The 24,685-nt window shown below is 34.3% G+C and overlaps 3 protein-coding genes across 3 annotated transcripts; 2 read left to right on the top strand and 1 right to left on the bottom strand.

Annotated features, from left to right (window-relative positions):
• Positions 1-4,433: 4,433 nt before the first annotated feature.
• On the bottom strand, positions 4,434-8,641 carry LOC148235583 (piwi-like protein Siwi). Its single transcript, XM_088183873.1, has 12 exons — positions 8,537-8,641; positions 8,000-8,221; positions 7,835-7,930; positions 7,616-7,775; positions 7,442-7,553; positions 7,251-7,376; positions 6,973-7,168; positions 6,776-6,903; positions 6,451-6,711; positions 5,533-6,378; positions 5,304-5,464; positions 4,434-5,236 (listed from the first exon to the last, which is right to left on the bottom strand). Exons 2-12 carry the CDS (start codon positions 8,214-8,216, stop codon positions 4,972-4,974), a joined length of 2,568 nt encoding a protein of 855 aa, XP_088039999.1. The 5' UTR covers positions 8,217-8,221; positions 8,537-8,641; the 3' UTR covers positions 4,434-4,971.
• Positions 8,642-12,737: 4,096 nt separating this feature from the next.
• LOC148235584 (uncharacterized) lies at positions 12,738-18,547 on the top strand. Its single transcript, XM_088184278.1, has 9 exons — positions 12,738-12,895; positions 15,319-15,422; positions 15,496-16,035; positions 17,286-17,388; positions 17,460-17,577; positions 17,652-17,763; positions 17,827-18,060; positions 18,131-18,265; positions 18,324-18,547. Exons 1-9 carry the CDS (start codon positions 12,773-12,775, stop codon positions 18,430-18,432), a joined length of 1,578 nt encoding a protein of 525 aa, XP_088040404.1. The 5' UTR covers positions 12,738-12,772; the 3' UTR covers positions 18,433-18,547.
• Positions 18,548-19,477: 930 nt separating this feature from the next.
• Positions 19,478-24,609, top strand: Slh (sec1 family domain containing Slh). Its single transcript, XM_088183797.1, has 11 exons — positions 19,478-19,601; positions 19,691-19,850; positions 19,925-20,226; positions 20,297-20,386; positions 20,451-20,709; positions 22,402-22,557; positions 22,620-22,795; positions 23,424-23,691; positions 23,751-23,880; positions 23,951-24,190; positions 24,251-24,609. The coding sequence occupies exons 1-11, from the start codon at positions 19,574-19,576 to the stop codon at positions 24,362-24,364; spliced, it is 1,923 nt and encodes a 640-aa protein (XP_088039923.1). The 5' UTR covers positions 19,478-19,573; the 3' UTR covers positions 24,365-24,609.
• Positions 24,610-24,685: the final 76 nt, after the last annotated feature.

A 24,685-nucleotide genomic window follows, 5' to 3' on the forward strand; every position in this document is an offset into this window, starting at 1 on the left:
AATCTATAGAATCCATATACTTCCCGGATATCTTCAAGCAGATAACGGTTACGACGTGTGGCTGGGAAACCTGAGAGGAATTTTATACACCTCGCATATCAGTCTCGATAAAAACGACTACATTTTTTGGAACTTCAGGTATTAACATGTTCATTTGATTAATATCAAATTATGTATATAATGAATGCACAACGTACCGACGATGGTCGAGAAGGTGATAAGCGTGACGGGTTCACCAAAGTTGCATTATATAGGTTATTCCATGGGCACGACCAGCTACTTCATAGCTTGTAATAAAAGGCCGGATGTGATGAAATCGGTGGCTACTTTCGTAGCACTGGCCCCTGTGACGTCTCTAGGTCCTACACCAAGATTTGTAGCGAATATATCTCCTTAATTGGGAGTTTTGGTAAATCATGATTAATGAGCATAAAGCAGAAACTTTAATGTCAATGATTGCATTTCTTATCTATGTCCTCAATGAACTATTCAGTCGGCTTCTGCATTTTGAGTGACCAGTGGCATCCATCGATTCAGAGATCTCTCCTTTCCTTGCTCTCCTTCCACATCTGACATGAACGTTTTCGCTTTGGTATCCTCAATGTATATCAATTAAGGTAATCTAAACATTGACCTATTTTATATTTAAAGAAATTTTAAAAGACCTGAAAGTGGGTTCGATTTTGTACAATGATTTTTTGCAACGTTTATTGGCATTGACTTTCTGCAGTTCCGATAATAATTATAACAATATTTGTTACGCAGTAACGTTCTTTATAACAGGCCAAGATTATGAACAGATCAATCGGGTAATTCTGTTTCAAATATAAAATGGTTAGAATAAAAATTGCATTTATCAGAATAAAAATATAGAACGTTCGTATGAATAAAAAATGCATTATAAAATTTATAAATATAAATTGGCAAAAAATTATTTATTTTTGAAATATCTCGCATGCACCAACTGCTGGACAAGCATCGGTCAGAACAGTGAAACCCCATGAATAACTCAACGAATCTATTTAATTGTATATAGGACGCGACCGTATTCAGAGCGACGATCGAATCGGGCATAACGACAGAGCGGCGGCAGAGAGCACGCTTGGCTTGTTGTATTGACATCTGACAGTGGTGTGAGCCCAACCAAACGAGTTGGCCCTAAAACACTTCGATCATGATAATGATAATAAACTGCTGACATGCGAATGATATATCGACCAGCTGTGCCAATTTTCAGCGTTGCAGTAATAACGACACTGTACGACAACACTATTGCCAATTGAAAAAAGTGATTCTGTCAAAATAATTCTGACCTTGAAATTAAATTCCAACTATCTAATATTTATCTGGCCGCTTATATTCTGACTTTTCAATATAAATTTTGACCCAAAAAATACGAGCCTTGAAAAAATTAAAGAAGTTCAATAGTATCTTGTACCTCAAATAAATTTATATTATAATTTAGTTTTATTTGACCCACATTAACTGTTATAACCCGGCTACGACTGAAGTTTAAGATGCTATTGAATTTTTTTGTATTTTTTTAATAATAAAAATAAACTCTAGATATAAATTAATTAGTTTTAAATTTAAATTTTACGTGAGTTATAAAATTATTGTTAAAATAATCTTAACAATTTATACTGAAATTTAAAGTCAAAACTTTTTCCCAATTTATATTATTATTTATCATATTTTTTTAATAATATTCATAGCATTGCCAAGTAAAAAATACGGTGGCATTTTACGATTTATGTGTGTGTACAAAAAGACGCCTTGATCACTATACAAAATAATATAGTAATATTTTTTATATAGTACAATCATTCGATCCATAGACAGCAGTGCAATTAACTTCAGTTTTTGCAGATAGATACTACAGAATCTATCGTTAAACAACAGAGGTCAAAAAGGAAGATTTTACACGTTCCATGGATTACCATCAGCGAACATAACGAGTAGGTACTATCCGACCCATCAGTTAAGTGATATTATAATTTAGGTTCAAAAGTCAAACGGGTATATATGTACTACACTGCGATCGCTGAAAACAGGGCTGAAATAAAACAAATAAAACATTTTTTAAATAAATAAAACAAATAATATTAGAAATCAATAAAACTTAAATAGAAAAACGTAGAGCAAGGTATTATATATAAAACATATATAATTATAACAGTGAAAAAAAACAATAATGCACTGTGTACTTTAACATAGTTGTTCCTCCCCCAGGGCGACAGACCAATCACAGGACCGAAATTTAATAACATGTGATCACGTGTTGGACGATGTTGAAATGCACTGACTGTAGAAAATAAATACACTCCGAGTACATATAATACCTGACAGTGGTCTTCATGTTATTAAGACTATGTAGTATGCCACTCACTGAAAATATCAACAGAGTACATAAAAATATAAATTAATTAATACTTTTCAGTATGTACTTTATTTCCCACGAAGAAGATAATTTATTCATATTACATAATACTGTTTATTGGGTCATTCATTATGACCAAAACTTGGCGGCACTCTAGTAACACTGACGTGCCGGTGGCGGAGAGCAGCGCATTCATTTGGTGGACCTCGACGGGAAGACAGCAGCCGGTGGTGTTTCATCTTTATAAACTTGGCTAATTTTTTTTTTCAAAATTTAAATACAAAACTCGTTTAAATACAATAATTTATTCAATACGATTGTTCCATAGAGAAATCTGCTGATTTAAAAAACAATTAGAAAAATGTCAAGCACCATATAATAAAATTCGAGAAGAAATGCAGACAGAAGACAATAAAGAAAATGATCATGTTATTAATGAAAGTGGTGATGAAATTAACATATTAAAAAGGAAAGAATAAGAAGATACTGCCAGTAATTAAATGCATAATTACACGATTTAATATGCTTAACTGTTTCATTTTTGTCATTATTGTTTTTTTTTAAATATAATTAATAGGTTTTTATTAATGTCTTAAAATAAAACATACTGCAGAAAAAGTTTAATAATTTATATTTACTGTTTATTCATTGCAGGCTTACGAATTTTAAAAAATAATTAAAAAAACTGTTGCGTTTGACTCCCCTGGCACTCGCAAAACCAAGAATACTCTTCGCGCGCGTGTCGTAATAATAACATAATCTTGTTTAATACAAGGTCATTTAATTCTTAATAATGGGGATAAAGTTTGATTTTCTGATTTCGTTAAATTCACAAAATACAGTTGAAAGAATGTAACCTCAAATTTTGTATGGGTGCCTAGTCCTCTATAACGAAGTCTCAATCTCTGGGCTATAGGGGGTCAACTGTATTGTATTTTTTTAAATCAAATTAACTACCGGTTTTATAAAATTGACAATTACAAAAACAATATAATTGTTGTCAGACAATACTCTTTATCTACTACATACCAGCAGCTTGATATTGAAAAATCACTTATATAGAGATATTTAACAAAATCTTTTTTAAAATTGGTATTTCTCAGTAATGAGTTTATGAAATTAGTAACTTTTATCAGTACATAAACGGTATTTAAAGTTTGGCAGCTTTCTTTCTGTCAATACTGTAAAGGACCGGGAGGAGGAATGATTTGTTAAATCAGAAGACTTTTTAATTGTCTCTGACTTCACACGCTTTCTTTCAAGGTCAAGCGTTGTATCTTTATTTTCTTCCTATATTTATGTACGTTCAACCTGTGATATTTCATAAGTATTATATATTTCGTAACAAGTACAGTACCGTTTTCGGCATCGAGTATACTATCGATTCGTCGCTTCGTTCAAACGAACGATATCAAACAATCCTTTGTTTACTATAATTTTATTGCTTCTCCATAAACAAACGCTCATATAACTCGATCCTCGCGATTAACAAATTACGTCGCAGCAAAGCAATTGCGTCTCAATATTAAATTATATAATATAAATCAGAGTATGTAACAATACTAATATTTTCTCTTAAAAAATGTGATATGGATACGAGCGGTCCTGTCGAGGAATAGTTCGGGCTTTCGACACTCAAGTCAAATTGGCGCTGCAAACGGCTTCAATTTTTATATGCGTATTTGACTCAACGGCCGTTCTATGTATTCTCAATATATTTCTATATTGTTTTTTTCCATTACTTTGATATATGAAACAATAAATATATATGCGCCTACATTACAATTACTTGCATATTTATAAACTCGATGTTTGGTTATATTTGTCTATCATATATTTCTCGAAGCAATCTTACATATGAATATATGATTTTAGATTACATGTCTTTGTTTTTCTTTAACCTGTTTTTTACATAATATAAGAATATAGGCCAAACTAAACGCGACTTAAAGGAGATGGTGACAATAATAATTAAAACGAAAGACTTAAATAATATTCCAAGCTTTCGGAATATGCTACAAATTTTATTTTGAGTGGGGGTATAAATAAAATATTTTTTTTTTCTTAAAAAATTAGAAATTTTATTGTTAACAAAATGTGTCTACTTTTACACATTTATCAATTATAAACTCGAGTACTTTACACAAAAATACTGTTTATTCAATAACATTCAATATGTTGCATCACATAGGAGCACCATTCTTTATACAATAATAGTAACGACTCCACACTAGTGGTACCCTTCCTCTCCGGAAAATCTTACAATAAAAATTTAAGAAAAAATGGCACAAAATCTAGCATACTATCATATCAGATCACTTTGTCATCACTAATATGTACACTTATTGAAATAAACGAGTGTACATAGTCAAGAGTTATCTTGGTAAGTAACTTAAAAAGAATCATCTTACACATTAGACTGCAAAAAATGCTTTTTCAAGTTGAGATTTTAACAATATCATTTTTCGGATATTTTATGAAAATTTAATTAAAATCTTACAATAACCTAATATGAAAAAATAATAAAAATAAGATAAAAGAGAAACTGTTAATACTTGGTCACACAATGTATAAAAATTGTGATTGACATATTACAAGAAATGCAATAAACGGCCGAGTCGCTCGTTAGGTGGAGCGCCAAGACTTTGGCTGGCCTGGAAGGCGAGCTTGTGTGCGTATTGGCACGGTGCGGGCACTCTGACCGGACCCGAAAAGTTATAATATAAGTGACACATCTTGAAAGTCAAGCGCTGCGTCTTGTCCGGGCTCAGGCCGGTGTTGTCGAAGAGGACGTTGTACGAAGTGGGAGATACTGTACCGTCGCGGACGGCTTGCGAGATGAGGAAGAAATCGTATCTAAAATAAAAGAAAGTCAAATATCAGCAAACTGTTACCAAATTCCGATTATAGCGATAGGACATACTTTTCCGGGCTGGTGACCACGTCGTCGATGACGGTACCGGGTTTCGGATTGCCCTTGTTGAAGAAGAATCTCGTATTGAGATGCTTTGTTACGATAATGAAAGACAATCGGTACGGGTTCGCTCCGTACAGTTCCGCCAGTGACTTTTTGATGATCTCGACCTTTAATGTTGAAAAACAATTAAGCGGCTGAAATTGGTCACGAAAGAATAGAAAAAGGCATACGGTACCTCGTGCTCGTACACGTAGGAGAGTTGTCCTTCGCCGACGCCGTCGCGGTAAATAATCACCATGGCGGGCAACGTTTTATTCAATTTGTAAAACTCGTGCAGGGCCTTTTTGACGTTGATGCCGAACTCGCTGGCGAGTTCTTCGCCGTTCTTATGTTTGGTGACGGTGCTGTAAAATTTACTGTATTTGTCGTCCAGCGTGGCGACCATCGCTCCGTAGCTGTTCGACTTATCTCTGGGATCGTGACAGACGTCGTAGCCGATGAACATGAGATTCGTCAGAGGAATGTGCACCGTCCACGGAGACCCGCCTACTTTACAGTTCATCTGGATCGCCACTTTGGTTGCGATGGTCATTGCGTTTTTGTTAGTGAGGGTTCTCGACGTGACGATCTGAGTCGGCACGCAGCGGTCGACGGAACATTTCTTCTTGATCGCGTTGTACAGATCGTTCTTATTGCTGCCGATGATGCACAGCAGCACGGTGGGATTCTCGTACGAGATCAGCTCTTCCAGTTTGCTGATGTACACGCCGACGCTGTCGTTTTGCAGTTCGCAATAGGTGGGCTCGCCGAGTTTGAATCCCATTCCCGACGCATTGTTGACAACCATTCGAACGAAATTCTCCATATCCCTGCCCGTTTGGTAAGGAAAGACCACCGCCCATTTTTCGACTTTGGCCAGAGCCAGCAGCGGATTGGATCTCAAGCTCCTGTTCCAGCCGTCGTTGGTTTCTCCGGCGGGATACTTGATGTTGTTCCCCTGGTAGATGGTCTCCATTTGCACTACGCGCGCCGGCAGTTCCACGAGCTTCTCGTCTAATTTCAGATCCCAGTCTTTGAGCTCCTGCAACGCGTCGGATCGGAACGTCAGATTGTGAAAAATAAAACAAAACAATGCAGAGATTGCAGCACTCACCGAGATGCACTCCTTGTTTGTCTGCAATCGCTGGTTGAACTGGAGCAGCTTGTTGATTCTGCTCTCGGGAGCGACTCTGGTGTAGTTAGATATGGCTTTCATCAATCTAAAGTCGCTTCTCATGCGGTCGGTGAGACCGGTCATGCGGCACAGTTCGGGGATCAACAAGATAATGTTGGACATGCCTCGTCGAATGTCGCGAGGTTTAGCGAGAGAAACCAGCAACGGTTGTTCCGAATCCCTTATCGTTATGTTGTATTTCTGATAAACGAAAAAAATATAAATCATCGGGATGGTATACTTATTACGGTCGCAATAAACTTACTTTCTTATAGTATTCTCTGTACGAAACTTCTTTCCCGTCCATTGAAAAGGTACCGTTGGGATTTATCTTCCAATCCACGTCGCTGATTTTATAAGTCTTGTTATTGTAGTCGGTGAGGACTACTTGGCCTAAAATTGCATGTATGATAAAAAATGATCACAATATTGTTAATGTTTGTAAAAAGTACGATTATTTACCTATGATATCTTTTTGAAAAGCTTGTTGGTAGTTGGACCTCACATTGGACCTAGTTTGCAACAACAAGTCGAAAACGGTATCCATTCGAATGATCTTGTGGGTTATCTCGGCGACCATCATTATGCTGCTTTCGTACTGGCTGATAGTGGTTTTGTAACCGGGCCATATCTGCAGTTTATATTCGGGTACGTCGATCTAAAGAGAGAGAAAACAAGTTAACGCAACCAAAAACAAAAACAAAAATAATTAGATGGTGAATATAGCGAAACCCGCTCACTTTGGCTGTGGGATCGTAAAAGTCGCGACCCACGAGTTGAAGTTTCAGCGCCGAATAGCATTTTCGCATCAAAATATTGAACAGCTGAATGTACGCATAGTCACCGTCGACAACGTCTCCTACCAACTAAAATCCAGAATGCAAGTATTAACAATAAATAAAGCTACGGTTATAATCGCCTCGGTTGTAACCTTGATGGTGATCGCCATCGTCTCGCTGTCTTCTTCGCGCTTGGAATGAAGCGTCATCGGATCGGGGTTCAGTCTTTGGGTGGTGTACAGCACCGTTCCGTCAAAAATGTAGCTAAAACACCATATGTGAGTATTAAAGTTACCGAGATGGATATTGTTGTACACATAACTTACCCTCCCAATTTCGCCTTATGATCTTTCAATAGGACTTTTCGCACGAACGTGCGGTCTTCCTGAGGGCTGATGTCGACCCTGTATTGAAACAGTGTCCACTTGGGGCGAGTCATGAGCCGGAAGTAATTAGCCATGAGCCGAATTTGAGTTCCGTTTTCGCCTAAAACCGACACACACATAAGCATAATCTGCAAAAGGAAAAAACAAATTGAAATTTACCTTTTTTGGTATTGTCAAACTCCTTGGGGCGAGTGCGGATGATGTTGGGTATCGGTCGAACAGTGCGACCTCCTCTGCCCGTGATGGACGCAGCGGCTTTAACGCCAAGTAAATTAGAATCGAAAGGGGAGAAAATTGAAAAGAATAAAACTCAATAAGACTCACCGTCCGAGAGCTGAACATTCTTCATCGCCTCCGTTACGGACGTTATCGGCGGTACGGAGGAGGCGGAGGCTGCGGCCGGTGGACCGACTCCTCTGGCGCGACCTTCCGCATACCCTCCAGCCGGACCCCCGCGGCTCGGCGGCGCATTGGGGCGAGGGTTCTGCGCTCGAGGAGGGGCGCCGCGTCCTCTGGCCCTTCCGGGTCCTGGATTACTCATCTTTTCTGAAATAAGCAGATTCAGAATCAAGAACGATGTGTTGGCGAAGGTGGCGCCACACGCGGCCAAACAGCGAAACTGCAGCGGCGGTAAATTGTTAGTTGGCATGTAGCACACGTGCGCCAGAATAACAAAGCTAAACATGAAACCTCTGGTACTGTAACATTAAAAAATGCTGCATATGCATATGCATATGCATATGAATGAAAAGCAACGAAGATGGCCGCCATTTTTTCTCCTCTGACCGGGGTTATTTGTTTGTTTGCTTAAACCGAATTTTGAAATTGTCTGCCGATTAAACGAATGCGATTAATCCTTACCTCAAGAAGTCGCTCAGTGGTCCAAGCGGTGGCAAACAGTAACCGCGAGTGAGCGAAGAGATCCGAAGAGAAGCGTCCGTCCGGCCGGCCGGACGACTCAACAATGTGGACGCCTTGAGACGAAATAGGCCAACGTGATCGTAAATGTAGGGCATTATCGATTACTACCGTTATGACTTAAATATAAATTCAATTTCCTATCAGCATAAAACTAGGAACACAAATAATTCGCTCAGAAAACATTATTTCTTGCAATTTTCAATTTCAACTACTAACGCAACGTTATTTATAAAAATATATTTGTAACAATATTCATTATTCTTCTACTAATCTTTAAGTAAATATTGATTATGAATTTAAATAAATACTTTGTTCATTAAAACAAATTGTTTGTGCATTTATGTAAAAAGCACTCATTGCAGAGTGTTCATAAGGTGTTCATTGTTCTGAACAATTCGTTTTATGGAACGATTATTTTATATGTTGCTCATTTAAATACATAAGACATATAAAAACTCTCGACTAAGCTTGTTACAAAGTTTTACAGAGATTTATCGACTTTTTCTCAATTCGCTTGAGTGACCGTTGAAAGTTGATCAGATTTTGATAATATCAAAAGAGAACCCTTAAAATATATTTTTTTTTGTTAAAAACGAAAATTTATACTAAAAACCATATTGGAATTTTTGTTTGAGGAAGACAAAGTGCCGCGGAAGTTAAAAAAGTCATTACAAAAACTTGGTTCAAAGATCATCTCCGAAAATTTTTTGAGGAGAAGAAATTGCCACGGAAGCTCAAGAAAAATGTATTTTCTGAAGAAAAAAAAACATTTTTCAAGAGAACAATTCTCTTCAAAGAAAAACGTTTGGTCATATTATATTTTTCCATATGGGATCATGTATTATCAAAAATAATCATGAAAAAAGATAAGTTGTGCAATATGGGAAAAGATATCGGCATACTTCGGAGGTCGATAATAATGTAATACGTATGATATATAATTTAAAAAATGTCGTTAGGGCCTATTTATATTTGAATATAGATTTTGTTATGGCCAAGACTTGGCGGCAGTTGGGTAGCACTAGCGTGACGGTTATTCTCTCCACTGGCAATCTTAAAAAAAATTATATAGTGATAAAAATTATATACATATAATAGATATACATTTACATATATGAAAAATATATTTACAGAAAATTTACGTATTTAAAAATACAATTAATTACATTTAAATAATAAAATCACGGTTTAGTTAGTATTAAAAATATTTCATTTTAAAATTCATATATTTGTAGTGCATGTGGTTTTTCCGGGCTATTTAATTAAAACGACCTTTTTGGAGAGGTGGCGGGGACGCGGGGTGTTAGACCGTAGTCAAGGCGAGAGAGGGGAAGAATGTATATATTACCAGTTGTTAAAAAACCACCCGCTTCACAAGTTGAGCGGTGGTGTGGCAGCACTGGGAACTGTCAGAACGCCGCCACATATTTATAAAAATTTACAAGAAAAATATTAAGGAAACAATCAACTTCCTTTTCTACAGAATTAATCAATATCCTCTTCACACATCAGATACATTATTTTATTATTAATAACTAGTTTGTCAAGCTTAGGCATAAGTGCAGATGATGCAATTCAAAGAGGTGTCTCTACTTAAATGCGATTTCTATTTTTGGTTTATATTGACACTATTTTTGCAAACAAACATTTTTAAAAATGTTTGTTTGCAGCAATAATTTAATACCTCTTTTACTCAATTCCGTATATTTCTTATTGTTGCCAATTTTGATCTAAAAACATCCAATGATTCATTCTCAAATATTTTTGAAAACGTCCTGAGATACTTCGATGGTTCGCTTGTTCGTGAAGCGGCAATGCTCGTTTCAAGTTACTTCGTCTCGATCACATCCGGCTATATATATAAATATTTCGACCCATTTCGCAAAAAAAAAGAATTTTTAATATTCCAATAGTTGGTTGTTATCACTTACCTTTTTATATTTGTATTAGTTTAGTGTGTTTTTTGGATAAAAATTGGAAGAACACTGACGGGCCTTAACAGTTTATTTTAGGTAATAATGCACCATGAATAGTACATTGACAATATTTTCGATAACGTTTTCTTATCGAACACTACGGATGAATGCCTATTATTCCAAATTATTTTTATTTACTGCATTTTTTCAATGATAATAATTTCAATATCGGAGTCTATTCGTCAATGGCAGCTTACTGCAGGTTTTTTTTCAGCCCACCCTCTCTTCCTGGCCCGTAGGTCCACAGCCTAAAATCTCGTCTCTAGAAGGGGGGGGGGGGTATATTATTTAACGTTTTTTACTTCTTTTTGCCTTATTCTTTAGGATTTTTTAATGGAGTCAAGTTATTACGCGAGAGTTGCACTATAAAAACGTTATTTTGTTAGTGTTGTGGGATATAAACGTTGTCAGTGTTATATATTTCACAGCGGTTAGTATATTTCACCGCGATAATGTCAGACCACATGTGTCATTCATTTCACTGAAAGGTACTATTTTTGCATTTAATTAAAATAAATTGTTCAAGAGAAATAACCGATAACGAAAAAGACGGTATCAGTTTTAAACATTTTACGAAAAGGATTTTGAATAATATTATTAATATTTGAAGTTTTTGTATTTATGAATGAGTTCTGCGAACTGAAATTATTCGGTTACACTCAAGCGAACGCCGCACGTGTAGTGTGTCATATTGATGGACAGGATTTCTATATTTCTTGAATAAATATCACGATCCATAGATCGCGATAAATATTGAACGTGTAATCACTTCGCTCAATATTTATCTCACCAGTATTCACCATGACAGCATCAGACGTATCCTGAGAGAGGACAGCTTTTTCACTGACGAGTCCGTAGCGTCGTCATTGGCTGAGACCGAATTCACTGTAGACAAAATAATATTCAAAGAGTTAATCTTAAATTAGGAGGCATTGACAGAATAATGGGACAGTTCGTCTTTACGTTATAAAAATAATATTTTCAAAACAGAAGCTTTGGGAAAACCCTTTGGCCACCCTTGAAGTCCTTAATCTTTCTTTATCTATGACGTGGAACTAGTAAACAATGCTTCTAATAATTTAAAGCTCTGTATAAATATAATAAATACTGGGTTGGGATTTTAAGTGTTTGACGCCCGATTCGCCTGTTGTATGCGTTTGCGAACGCCGTCTTGCAGCGTTCTGGAGTATCTGGAGTTATAAATAAAGTTTATATATAATCACACGTGTTTTGGATTCAGACATAATAACTAACCAGCATGCGTATCCTTACACGCGATAGTATTCCTTCGTACTATATTTACGCATTGAATATAATAATAATACTGCTCATTGGCGCAGCAGAGATATTTTGTTGAAAATCAGGGATATATTCACTAATTCAATCAAACGTATACATGTGTGTCACGAATTCTGAGATGCATTTTTGCAAACGAATACAACAGCTGCACGCCCACACGATTTGCATCTCACTCTCGTTCTTTGAGCAGCAAGAAAGAGAGGACTCAGCCGCGTTGCGCACTCTCTCACTCACTCTCGTCACTTAACACGCAAGCAAGCGAAAGGGTATATAACTCACCGTCCGGGCCTGGTGCGGGTGCAGACCGGTAGATATCGGACTTTTATTCAAAGCTGTCTATTCGTCTGCTTATGCTGTTAAGTCTTTGATTTCTTTTATTTTCAGCAATTAAATTTTATTATTAATACATGTTGACCTCAACTATAAATAATTAAAATTAATTAATAATTTATAAATATTCCGGTTTTAAATCACTAATCTTTGAATGCGTATTGACTACACAGGATTTATTTCGCACAGTAAAGGAAAGGTTAAAATACTTTGTTGTTGCAAGGTAATGTATTGTCAATGGCAATTTTTCTTTCGGAAAAATCGACCTTCTCATTAATGTAGCTTCTTTAGTCGGAAAAGCTGTTACTAATTTGAGAAGAATATCAAAACAAGTTTTAAACATCTGAAAATAATTTTCATATATATTTAAATGTGCGTACAATTTTTCATCCACCGTGTTCTTTCACTCCTTTCTTTAAAGAAATCGCTAAAATAATCGCCACACAGGCTTTAATTTTGTTATTTGTGATATTTATTGACCGTGTAGCGTTCGCCGTATCGATATTATTGACGATTTTTTTTTCTCACTTGGCAACATTGTATCAAATCGAGATCTGTCGTAAACAAGAAAATGTCAAACGAAATGGATGTATTATGCAGACTGTGTTTGCAAGACAATCAGGCCGTGTCGCAAGATATCTTCAATGACGAAGGTCACGCGTATCAGAAAATCGTCGCTTGCCTGCCGATAAATGTACGTTCTTTTATAATATTATTTATAAAAAATACACATAAGGATCGAATTGATTTTATTTATATACCTGTATCGAAAGTGAAAAACGACAGCTTTTATAAATCTGTCGATATAGGAATGTAAATGGTATTATAGTCCAGTCAAATAAGGCGAAATAAAGGCTAAATCTCGGAATGAAAGATAGAAAGCTAAAATTTTTCACCGACCTTTGTTTTGACGTTCATAAGACAGGCTGAAAAGCTCATAAAATCGTTTTTTTGCAAATGTTATACGTCGCACGTCATTAGATGTTTTAAAAAACTTGTAGAGCATAAAATTTTAAATAAGTTAGGTAAAATTCACTTCTTCGCATCCGCATCCGTTTATAGGATAACGCTATATAAACTAATGCGTTAAAAAAATGCTCCTTTCTTTATGCCAAATCGAAACATTTATAACTTCAAAATATGACTAAATTGAAAGAAGCTTTTGAGAATTTTAAAAAGATTCTTCACAGAAAGACGCACTGATAAATTTAATTCCGTAAGTGGACCGATATGGTGATCGAGCAAAATCTAATGAAATCCATAAAGACAGAAGGAGGAGTTTCTCCGGAACGTGGTACGCAAGACAGTGTTTTCTGTAAATGGATGTATGGCATGCATGCCACAAACAATATCTGCGAGGAGATAAAGAAGTTTTGTAATAAATCTTTAATACAACACGTCGACTTAAGAGATTCACCCTTCACAATCCTTTCCCAAATATAAAGCAAATAGTAACTCCAGCTTCCGGAATTGTGGGAAATGGTAAAATAAACTGCCACAAAGCACATGATATTGGCCAGGAATCAATGGTAAAAATAACTCGATTAAAATCTTATTAAATAAAATTAACAGATCAGTCATTGTAAATTACTGTAAAGTTGCTGTAAATGCATTGCTACTTTTTCAAAGAATAACCGTAAACAAAAGGTTTGATGATCATCTTAAGGAATATCTACTGTATGAATTAAGTCATACTATTCAACAACGTCACTGTTTGACAATGCTGGCATGCGAAAGACTACAAAAGAAAAATTGTATAATATCATGGAGCCTGTCAATATTGTACTGAAACATACATCACCAATGGTGGATTTCTTCTGCATCGCGTCGTATGGAGCAAAGATGGTACTTTCTCCATCATTTTCAATAAAAACGTCAACTATTTGCGAACGCATTTCGGTTAAAATATTGTTGTTGTATTAGACGCTTACTCAGACTACAGTAAAAACATAAAAGCAATAGAACAGTTAAAACGAACCGCTGCTCCTTCAATATCTTACAAAGTCAGATTTGATGTAACAATGATTATGCCAATCAGACAAGAAAAGTTTTATTGAAATGCTTATTGAACAATTAAAAACTGCTAATAGCCATTGTAGAATCTGAACAGTAAAAGACCGCCACTATCGTTAGAGAAAATATTGATCTACTGCTTATTTTAATAGGACGAACCTAATCACATCAGAAATTTCCTTAAAGTAAATGTGGGGACATGCATGTATTCGTCTAAAAGCATATCTTATTTTCAGTGGATGCGACACAACATCTGCGGTGTTGAAAGGAAAATTGCAAATTATAAAAATGTTCGAGAAGCACCCCGATTTGTACCAATCAGCTGAATTATTTCAACTGCAAAACTGCCCTTCATCTGTATTATTTGAAAATAGAATACGTGTTCTTTTAACAATGTATAATGCTCCAAAATCAGAACATAGTATTAAAAATTTGCGGTATACACAATTCATAAAATCAACAAGACTCAACAGACCGGTGCGATTATCATCTTTTCCACCTACAAGTGAAGCAGCTCGTCAGCATATCAATCGGATCTACTTCTAGAAACAAACTTGGTTAAGAAAGGATTTGCTACCTGAGAAATGGAGGTGGGTTTTACAAAACGAGATCCTGGAGCCGACAACATTATTGCTACCAGCACCGGAATAGAATCTTCTGCAACTTCAAGAAAGGTTGTGCCACGAACATATATGTAATTAACTTTGTAAAGTGTACTAGGCTTCAGGCTCTGTAGTTTACATAGTGCTATCCTATGAACGGGTACGCACTTCTCGCTATATTTCGTAAACGGTAAATCATATATAGAAATGAAGTTTACCAAACTTATCGAAAATTTTATTCTCTTCATGTTTTGTTAAGCATCTAATAACGTGTAATGCATATGAAGCGAGATATTTGCAAAAAAACGATTTTTGTGACTTTTGACCTTTGATATCTTGACGAGCGGACACTTGATCTCAGTCAAAACAAAGGTCTGTGCAAAATTTCAGCTTTCTATCTTTCATTCCGAGGTTAAATCCTTGTTTGACTGGACTATTAATATTTTTTATTAAGCGACATAGTTACAGAATAGGATGAACGTTAGTCAATTTTATATTTCAGATATCGAAGAACGACGATTTGCCGAAACAAATATGCCACGATTGTCTGTTGAAGATTGATGAATTTTATATGTTTAGAAAGATGGCGATGAATTCAGAAAATACGTAATCAATTTTATTTCCGAGGTTCGTAATGCGAAATATATCCGACCCGATTGAGATTCTTATTTCGTTTCAGGTTACTCAATGGAAAAAGTTACATTTTAGACGTTGATAACCTTAATATGCCAGACGGCTCAAATTGCAACTGCAAATTGATTAAGAACGAATTGACATCGATTTCGACTCAAACCGATCCCATCTTCGATTTCTGCAATGTGAGCGATGTCAAAAGAGAATACGCAGAAAATGGTTGTGTGAGTATTTTCGCCGCCTCCAAACTAGAAGTGAATATAAAATGTGAAGAAATCGACGATTTGCTAATTGACGACTGCGGCGACGCTTTGATAGAGAGTGACTTGTCCACCGCGGTCGACAGTGGTAAATTTTCATTGACGGATAACGACAGCGACCCAGCGCTCGCGCCGACAAGAAAGTCTAAAGAAAAAAGCGAGACGTGTTCGTCTTTAGAGAGCTCGGCTAAATTGATCAAGACGATGAAGAAGAAAGAGTCTTCGGTTAAAAAAGACCCGCTGAAAAAGAAGAAAAACAATCTGTGGATTTGCTGTGTTTGCATTAAGAAATGTTACAAGAAGAACGAGATCATTAAGCATTATAAGTATGATTCAAATATTTTATATAATATCAAGATTTTTTAAATATCGGTCTTAAGTTCACAATGGCGGCGAGCTTTTTAGAGTGAAGTTGAGTTATATATTTAATAAATTAAAAGTTCAAATCTGGATAAAAATATCTAAGTCGAAACGTTATAATTATTTCAATATGAGTATTGAATAAATAGATATTCACATAAATAGATTATATGTACGCTCCCCATTTTATAATATTCCCCTGTCACCTATGAGAGATGTTGTTTTTTTTAATATTTCGATTTCATTAGGATTATATTTCATTAAATTATATTAATTTTTCGGGCCAAATCCAAGGAGGGGGGGGGGGAATGCGAATTCCTCCGCCTGCCTCCTCCAAATGACATTCCTGTACTGCAGGCTTAAATTTATAGGGTGAAGGTAGAAAACTATATTTTTTTAATTCACATATATTTTATAAAATACTTACAATAAATGCGCATTTATTTTATACATAAGTATATTGCTCATTATATTGTACTCTATTTTATTATAATGAATTCGAATCAAAACATACAAAACTATTTCAAAATTTTTATAAACAGTCCAATGTACATGCCCAATACTGCTTTACTTCATCCATTTGCTATGCTACACTAACGAAACGCTAATGCGCGGTTTATATTTTTATATGCACATTACAAATAAAATGTTGCTCAATCTAAGCATTTATTTTATGCTCATTTCTAATTATGGTAATGCACAAACAAATAATTTTATGGAACAAAGTATTTTATAAATTGCCCATTTAAATTGTCCTCCTTAGGGTTTATCAGTTGTGATTAATCGCTTCCAAAAGTTTTTACCGTTTGTAGGGCGAGTAAGTCGCGATAGATTTTCACTCAATTTTTTGCTCTTGTCCTAATAGATGTGTCACATTTATTATGTATCTTTTCTACTTTTTCCATAGCAGTAATATTGTCTTTGTTGACTCATCTTTAAATTGAACTAACTGCATCTTCCGTAGCTTAAAAACGATTAAAACTTTACAGAAGTATATTTAAGAAATTACTCAAGTGATTTTTAGTTTCAAAATCACTATTTCCGTAGCTAAAACATGGTCAGTTATTTGAACGTTTAACATTTCCAACCTTTTTATAAACGTTCATTGGACTATCAACTTACGCTCGACTAAAATATTTGTGAATATGCTCTGGAGTTTTTCGTATATAAAATATTTTTGTTAATACAAACTTCAATATGTTATTTATATTTTTAGGTCTCATAATGCTGTTCCACCCTTCATCGAAAGAGATGCAGATTTGATAGTAAACAATGCGATTGTAGATAAGAAAAGACTCACTTGTAAAATGTGCAATAAGGTATTGTGTTTATTTCGATGTTAATATTATTTTAATTAATAGATAATATCGACTAATATGGCTTTCGACAGTTATTTCTTTCTAAGCAGGTTTTTATAGATCACTTAAACGAACACGATTTTAATATTTTATTCAAGTGTTCGTTATGCGAGAAAACATTCCAAAATATGACCAGTCTCTTGTATCACGGTTAATATTTTGCTATTGCTTAATATCGGAATTTTAAAATTTTCGACTTTTATATGAGAATTTTAAAATTTCAGGTAAAGACACTATAAATTCATGCACAATCAATCCTGAAGAAGAAATATCAGATTCTTTACCTGCAAAGAAGTTCATGTGCGATGTTTGCAGTGAAGAATTCAGTGTTATGAAGTATGCAAAAATTCATTACCTATCTTACTTTTGCGTTATATTATATTTTGACTTATATTGTAGAAATTTACTGCGACATCGTAAATCAGTTCATCCGGAAATCGTACACGAGTTTGTTCACCGATGTTTGCATTGTCACCGCGAATTCGCTCATCTCAACTCTTTACGTAGACATTTGCGAAGTCACACCGGAAATAAGGAATTCTTATGTTACATGTGCGGAAAAGCGATGAGCTCTTGGGAACACTTAAAGTTTCACATGAGGATTCATACCGGATTCAAACCGAACGTTTGCAAGTCAGTCTTTATACCATTGAATTGTTTATTTTATGAAAAAAAATATATCAATGATATAATTAAATTATAGGACTTGCGGGAAGGGTTTTGTTAAAAAGTGTAACCTCATTCTGCACGAGAGAATACACAGTGGTGAAAAACCGCATGTATGTTCTTATTGCGGCAAAGCATTCTCACAAAAGTCAACGCTTGTGATACACGAAAGGTTGTAAATTATAAAAATACAGTGTTATTTTTATACATTAATTATTAATTTTTTTCAGATACCACTCAGGATCAAAACCATATGTGTGTGATTTTTGCAACAAAGGTTTTGTCGCTAAAGGACTTCTGTCAGTTCATGTGAAAACTTCTTGTACTAAAAAAATGTAATTAACCAATTGCATGTTATTGTATTTATTTATAGATAAATGTATGTGCAAATATTTAATGTATTTATGTTTATGTATGTAACACAAATAGTATAAATAAATGTTTACTTAACGTATTTTATTTATTATTATAATTATGCTTTATATTTCACATTTTACACAATAAAAAATATAGATCAAAGTTTATTTGATCTTCTTGTTCTCTAAAAATGTATATTTTTATGAAATGGGGAACTAATTAAAAACATTGTTAATTTATTTCTATTAATGATATAACAAAATTTGAGGAAAGGAAAACAAGTTAAACTTGTTTCATGGCGACTATTAAAAAAATCCATTCGGCATTCCGCAGGAATAAGGCCAATTTATGTAAAAAAATTAATTGTTTAAAGATAATGTTATTTGCCTATTTATATAGGTATGAATTTATTTAGGTTTATTATGGCGACACTCTTCTATTACCGACTCTGGCGGGCTCGCATGCTAGTGCAAACCCTGCGCACCGTTCACTGTATTAATAATATAAATAACATATAACTGTCAACTCTTCTAAAAAATACTACCGCAGCGGCTCAATCTGTATCTAATCGCCACCCGTCACCTCCAATTGGCAAAATAATGTCTATTATAATAATAAAAAAAAAATTTACATAAATTTTTCATTAAAAAAATATTTTTTTGTGTTCTTAGAATTAAATACTTATTGGTAATGTGGGGAGCTATTTATTTATTTATTCATTCATTATGAGCAAAACTTGGTGGCACTCTAGTAACACTGATGTGATGGCGGCAGAGGACAGCACATTTTTTGGTGAACTTGACGGGAATACAACGGCCGGTGGTGCCTCGTCGACCGTTCACTAGCAAATATTTCACATTCAAAATTTTAAGTTCTGCTGCGGGGTGAGCGTTTTACATTTTTTTTATATAACATATGGTCACTTTAAGCAAGTGCCTTATTTTATTATTAATATATATTTTTTATGTAAATATAAAAATTAAAAAAATATTTGACCTTAACAAAATAAAACCGACCATATAGTGTCGTAGCCAACTTCGCGTCACTGACGTGTTAGGTTTGACGTTTGGGGCGGCTGCCGTATGAATGTTTGTTTATTACCGTTTGCCATAAAACTACAAACATGAGCTCGCTAAAAGAAAGGCAATTAAGTAAGTGTGCTAATAGCACAACATAACCTTAACTTTTAATCGACGATTTAACTAATACACTGCACTTTAATATCTGTAATTAATTTCAGATGCCTTAAAACAAATGTTAAACCTCAATCAGCCTCTGAGTAAGAGCGCCGCCACCGAACCCGTGTGGAAAGTCTTAGTTTACGACAGAGCAGGTCAAGATATAATATCTCCATTAATATCTGTCAAAGAACTGAGAGAATTAGGCGTCACGTTGCATGTGTGAGTATTTATAATCGAACGGTATATTGAAATCGTTCGTTATAGATTTATAATAATCGACATTGTATTCGTAGACAACTGCATTCGGATCGCGATCAAATACCGGAAGTTCCTGCTGTGTATTTTTGTGCGCCGACGGAAGAAAATTTGGGTAGAATAAGTCAAGATCTAGACAATGGAATATATGATTTTTATCATTTGAACTTTTTATCGCCGATTTCGAGGCAAAAGTTGGAAGATTTAGCGGCCTCGGCTTTACACTCGAATAGTGTCTCCAATATACAGAAGATTTTCGATCAGTATTTGAATTTTATATGTCTTGAAGACGATCTTTTTGTGCTGAAGCATCAGCAGTCTGATTCTCTGTCATATTACGGTAAATTATGATCATTTAGTTATAATACAATAAATGTATACTTTTAATAACTATTTTTTTAATTCTACAGCTATTAACCGAGGCGATACCAAAGATACGGAGATGGAAAGCATAATGGACGGCATTGTTGATAGTTTATTTTCTTTATTTGTAACTCTAGGTATTGTTAGACATCTATCGATATAATTACAACTTTAAATTATATTATAACTATATTGTTTTAGGTAACGTTCCAATTATAAGAAGTCAAAAAGGAAACGCCGGAGAGATGATTGCTAAAAAATTGGATAAGAAACTCCGTGAAAATTTATGGGATCCAAGAAATAACTTATTTCAAGGCAACGCTGGTCAAACGGGTGCTTTTGGCTTCTCGAGACCGTTATTATTGGTTCTCGATAGAAATATGGATATGGCTATACCTTTACATCATACGTGGACTTATCAAGCTTTAACGCATGATGTTCTTGATTTATCACTGAATAGGTAAAATGATATATCGTCACTGCACAGTAAATATAATCCATGTGACGTAGTAATTTTATATTGCCGTTTGTTTAATTACGTCTCCACATGCCTCAATCGATTGATTCAATGTAGTCTTACTAATATAAGTGGCATTCGAATTTGAATTTTTAAGATGATATGCAAGAACAGTCATCATTATCAATCATGTCCTTCAAAAGCTCTCGGAAATTTTCTTCGAAAAGTTATAAAAGTTATAGGATGTAACTGTTCGCAGTTATCTTCAATTATTTTCAACCAGGGCCGCCAAGTATAATTAGTTTTAGAACTTTCATTAGGTTAGGTTTGGGTTTGAACAGCAAATGGAAGTTTCGCGATTGCCAAATTGAGCTTCATGGATATTTTAGAGCAGCATATTAGCGTCTATTAGTTAAATTATATTTTCGCTAGTAGAAATATATATCTACTGGTGAAAATGTATTTGGATTTTACTAGTTAAAATATAACTATCAAAAAACACATTTATATATTGGATGTAAATAAATAATGATATGTATGTAAATATATATATTACTACATATAGAAAAGTAGAAATAATATAATTGCACTAGCACCTACCAGATAATTTATATTTTCACTGGTAAAAATATATACCTCCTTGTGAAAACGTATTCCGATATGATTTTACTAAAATGACATATTTTAAAAAATATTTTTGGGATAGATTCGAGACATTTCTAGATTTTATTTTAGGAATAATCACATACAACTGTATGTATTATTTATTTATTTTGCTGCATTAAATCTACTTGTCAAATTACTGATAATACATTCTATAAAAACATTGATTTTATATAATTCAGCTAGTGCTGTTGTTGACTATTTGTTATTTCTTTGCTTCATTCTTAGGTATTTAATCTGAAAATTCTGAAAATTCAGATCAAATACCTAAATTTACTGCTATAATTTACATTCGTTGAATATTTCCTCTCATGTCTAATTTTTAAGGCAATACAGTCAATTTGCAAATAAATTTTAATACAAACCGAGCCGTATCAAAAAACTACAATCTGTCCCTTTGAATAATAATGTTTATTGTGAAAGTACTACCTAGAAAGTGGGGCTTTTTAAGGCAATGTTCCGCTCCTTTTATTTCTTGTATATATAAAAAGGACTGAAGGAGCTTATACCTCAAATACATCAGTATGTACATCTCAAACAACTGTAGATTCATTATTTCAGGTCAGTTCTTACTTTTTTTATACATATATTCGTGCTATGATTTTTTCCAGTCGGGCTCCTCAAGGAGAATGTACCTCGGGAATCTCTCCCTTCCCCCTCTTGGCAGGTCTACTTTTAACGTATCGGAATTAATTTATAATAGATCATTGAAAACTTGACATAACCTATCAGCTGCAGTTACGGAGTTTCTATGATAAAAAAAATGCATTAATAGAAAACAGCTTACGATATTCCTTCATGAAGTACCTATTTTTTTCTGAGAATATAAAACACAAAAAATTACAAAGCACAGTTCACCCAAAATAAAACTAATAACGATAACCAATTTTTTCACCGTTCCAAATAACATTTTACAAAAAAGATCAATAATTTCTAAAATATGCAAATATAAGAGTATTTCAACTGCAGTGACGATACATATTATTAATTCGAATTGAGATACTTACGGTAATAACATTCATAAATTGATAGAGTGATTGTGACAAATGACGGACCTGTCGTCGGCGGTGCTAAAAGTAAACCTAAGGCTTGTGACTTAGATTCGAGAGATAAATTTTGGACGGATCATAAGGGAAGCCCTTTTCCAACAGTAGCTGAAGCCATTCAAGAAGAACTGGAAAAATATAGGTATTCAATTGGATTTATATGTGTAATATTGATAATTTTAATATTGAATATTTTTTTTAAAGGTCGTCAGAAGAGGACGTTAAAAGGTTAAAGAACTCAATGGGTTTAGATAACGATAGTGACATTGCGTTGAGTATGGTCAGTGATAATACACAACGTCTGACAAATGCCGTCAATTCATTGCCACAACTTATGGAGAAGAAACGTTTGATTGATATGCATACCAGTATTGCCACAGGTATTGTTAACACTTCGAGTCCATAATCTCATTAAAGCTTCAAGATGAATAAAAAATGCATTATGAAAAAAATACTTTCTACGTATTGTGCATTCCTAGTAGCCCAACTGAGAAATTTCGCCTGAAACTTTTACAGTACATATGTAATTTAGCGAAAATATTTAACTTATAGGCGCTAGTAAAATTATATTCTGCTCTAAAATGTCTATGAAACGGAATTAGGCAGTTGCGAAACGTCCATTTTCTGTTCAAACCCAAACCTAATAACCGAAATTTTAACTGAAATTAAATTTTTACAGTACATTTGTAATTTGATATTTTTTGTCAATAATTATGTAAAATTACAAGCTAATTTCAGCTATGGACGTCATTTGGAGGGGCAGGTGGTGAATTGCCTCACTTGCCCCTATAATTTTTTTATGTATATTTTATTATAATTTTTTATTATTTTATTTTTATATTTTGTAATGTGATTTTGATTTTAATTTTGTGGCGTTTAAAAGGTTAACTGTCTATCCAATATCAAATCTCAAAGATATTGTTTCTTAAGTTCTCATTTCTGTATTAGATTAAATATTTTCTTGTCACACTAAATCTTGTATATCTGAAAAATACTTCTCTGTTACAGCCATATTAGAAAACATCAAATCCAGACGTCTAGATTCGTTCTTCGAGTTAGAAGAAAAAATTATGAGCAAATCGGCCGTCGAAAGTAAAGTAATTTTGGATCTATTAAGCGATCCGACCGCTGGTTCTCCAGAAGACAAGATGAGATTATTCATAATCTATTACATTTGTACGTCGCACATAACCGAACAAGATTTTACTAAATATGAAAACGTTTTAGTTAACGCAGGTTGTGATATGCAATCGATAGCGTATATAAAACGATGGAGGTATGACTGTAAAATTATTCAATTTCTAGCACAAAAATGATTTATTTATTATCTTTTAGAGGTTATACGAGGATGTCTAGTCAGTACGAAGGCGGAGGAACTAAAACCGTGTCCATGTTCTCAAAGCTGATGTCGCAAGGCTCTTCGTTTGTAATGGAGGGAGTTAAGAATTTGGTTGTGAAGAGACATGTTAGTATCTGATATATAGCAAATGATACAATTTTATGTATCTTTTGACTGTGACTATTAAAATCAACAGAACCTTCCCGTGACTCGAGCGGTGGATGCTGCGATGGGTAACGTTGGAAGTAGTACTTCTAGTGTTACAAATACGATCAGCGGTAAATCTGAGAACGATCTATTATGGCTCGATCCTCGTCTCTTGCGTCCAAACGATATGCCGACTACTCCTCGCACTACACCGTTCCAAGAAGCCGTCGTTTTTGTGGTCGGCGGAGGAAATTATATCGAATATCAAAATCTCGTCGATTATGCTAAGGTAATATTTTTTTTATTGCCATATAAATATATGATATTGATTGAGTTTTAAATATTTTAGCAAAAATCAGCAACAAATAATGTTAGAATTATTTATGGATCGACGACGCTAGCGAACGCCAATCAATTTTTGAAGCAGCTTTCTCTTCTCGGTCAAGAAGTACAGCAGAGTTGAACAATATAAGATTTTTATTTATTCTAGTATATAAAAGTTGCGCTTTGCTGTTGGGGACTTTTATAATTTTTATCGATTCAATATTTTCATTGAAATTAAGCTTAATTACAAAACACAGTATGTAATATATGCTTTATTGATTAAGGATCTAAATAAATTTGTAAATTGTTCGCGAGTTGTATGTAAAATTTTATACAAATGTGTTATAATTGAAACTATTATATTATAAATAAAATTAAAATAAATTAAATGATTATTTAATTTAATTTTAATATCATATTTTAGTTATTTATTCAGTATTTTCTTTGTACTTGCAAACTG

Source organism: Plectrocnemia conspersa, unplaced genomic scaffold (genome assembly GCF_051122295.1).
Source record: "Plectrocnemia conspersa isolate PC_06_02 unplaced genomic scaffold, ASM5112229v1 ptg000004l, whole genome shotgun sequence".
NCBI classification, from domain to species: Eukaryota; Metazoa; Arthropoda; class Insecta; order Trichoptera; family Polycentropodidae; genus Plectrocnemia; species Plectrocnemia conspersa.

Excerpts from the sequence above, each read along its gene's own strand:
- LOC148235583 (XM_088183873.1), bottom strand. The coding sequence starts at position 8,216 with ATGAGTAATCCAGGACCCGGAAGGGCCAGAGGACGCGGCGCCCCTCCT. Across the intron at positions 7,776-7,834 it reads GTTTGACAATACCAAAAAAG|GCGAAAACGGAACTCAAATT; the intron begins GTAAATTTCAAT and ends TGTCGGTTTTAG. Across the intron at positions 6,712-6,775 it reads ACAGAGAATACTATAAGAAA|AAATACAACATAACGATAAG; the intron begins GTAAGTTTATTG and ends TTCGTTTATCAG.
- LOC148235584 (XM_088184278.1), top strand. The coding sequence starts at position 12,773 with ATGTCAAACGAAATGGATGTATTATGCAGACTGTGTTTGCAAGACAAT. Across the intron at positions 15,423-15,495 it reads GCGATGAATTCAGAAAATAC|GTTACTCAATGGAAAAAGTT; the intron begins GTAATCAATTTT and ends ATTTCGTTTCAG. Across the intron at positions 16,036-17,285 it reads GAGATCATTAAGCATTATAA|GTCTCATAATGCTGTTCCAC; the intron begins GTATGATTCAAA and ends TTATATTTTTAG.
- Slh (XM_088183797.1), top strand. The coding sequence starts at position 19,574 with ATGAGCTCGCTAAAAGAAAGGCAATTAA. Across the intron at positions 20,387-20,450 it reads TTCTTTATTTGTAACTCTAG|GTAACGTTCCAATTATAAGA; the intron begins GTATTGTTAGAC and ends ATATTGTTTTAG. Across the intron at positions 24,191-24,250 it reads ATCTCGTCGATTATGCTAAG|CAAAAATCAGCAACAAATAA; the intron begins GTAATATTTTTT and ends TAAATATTTTAG.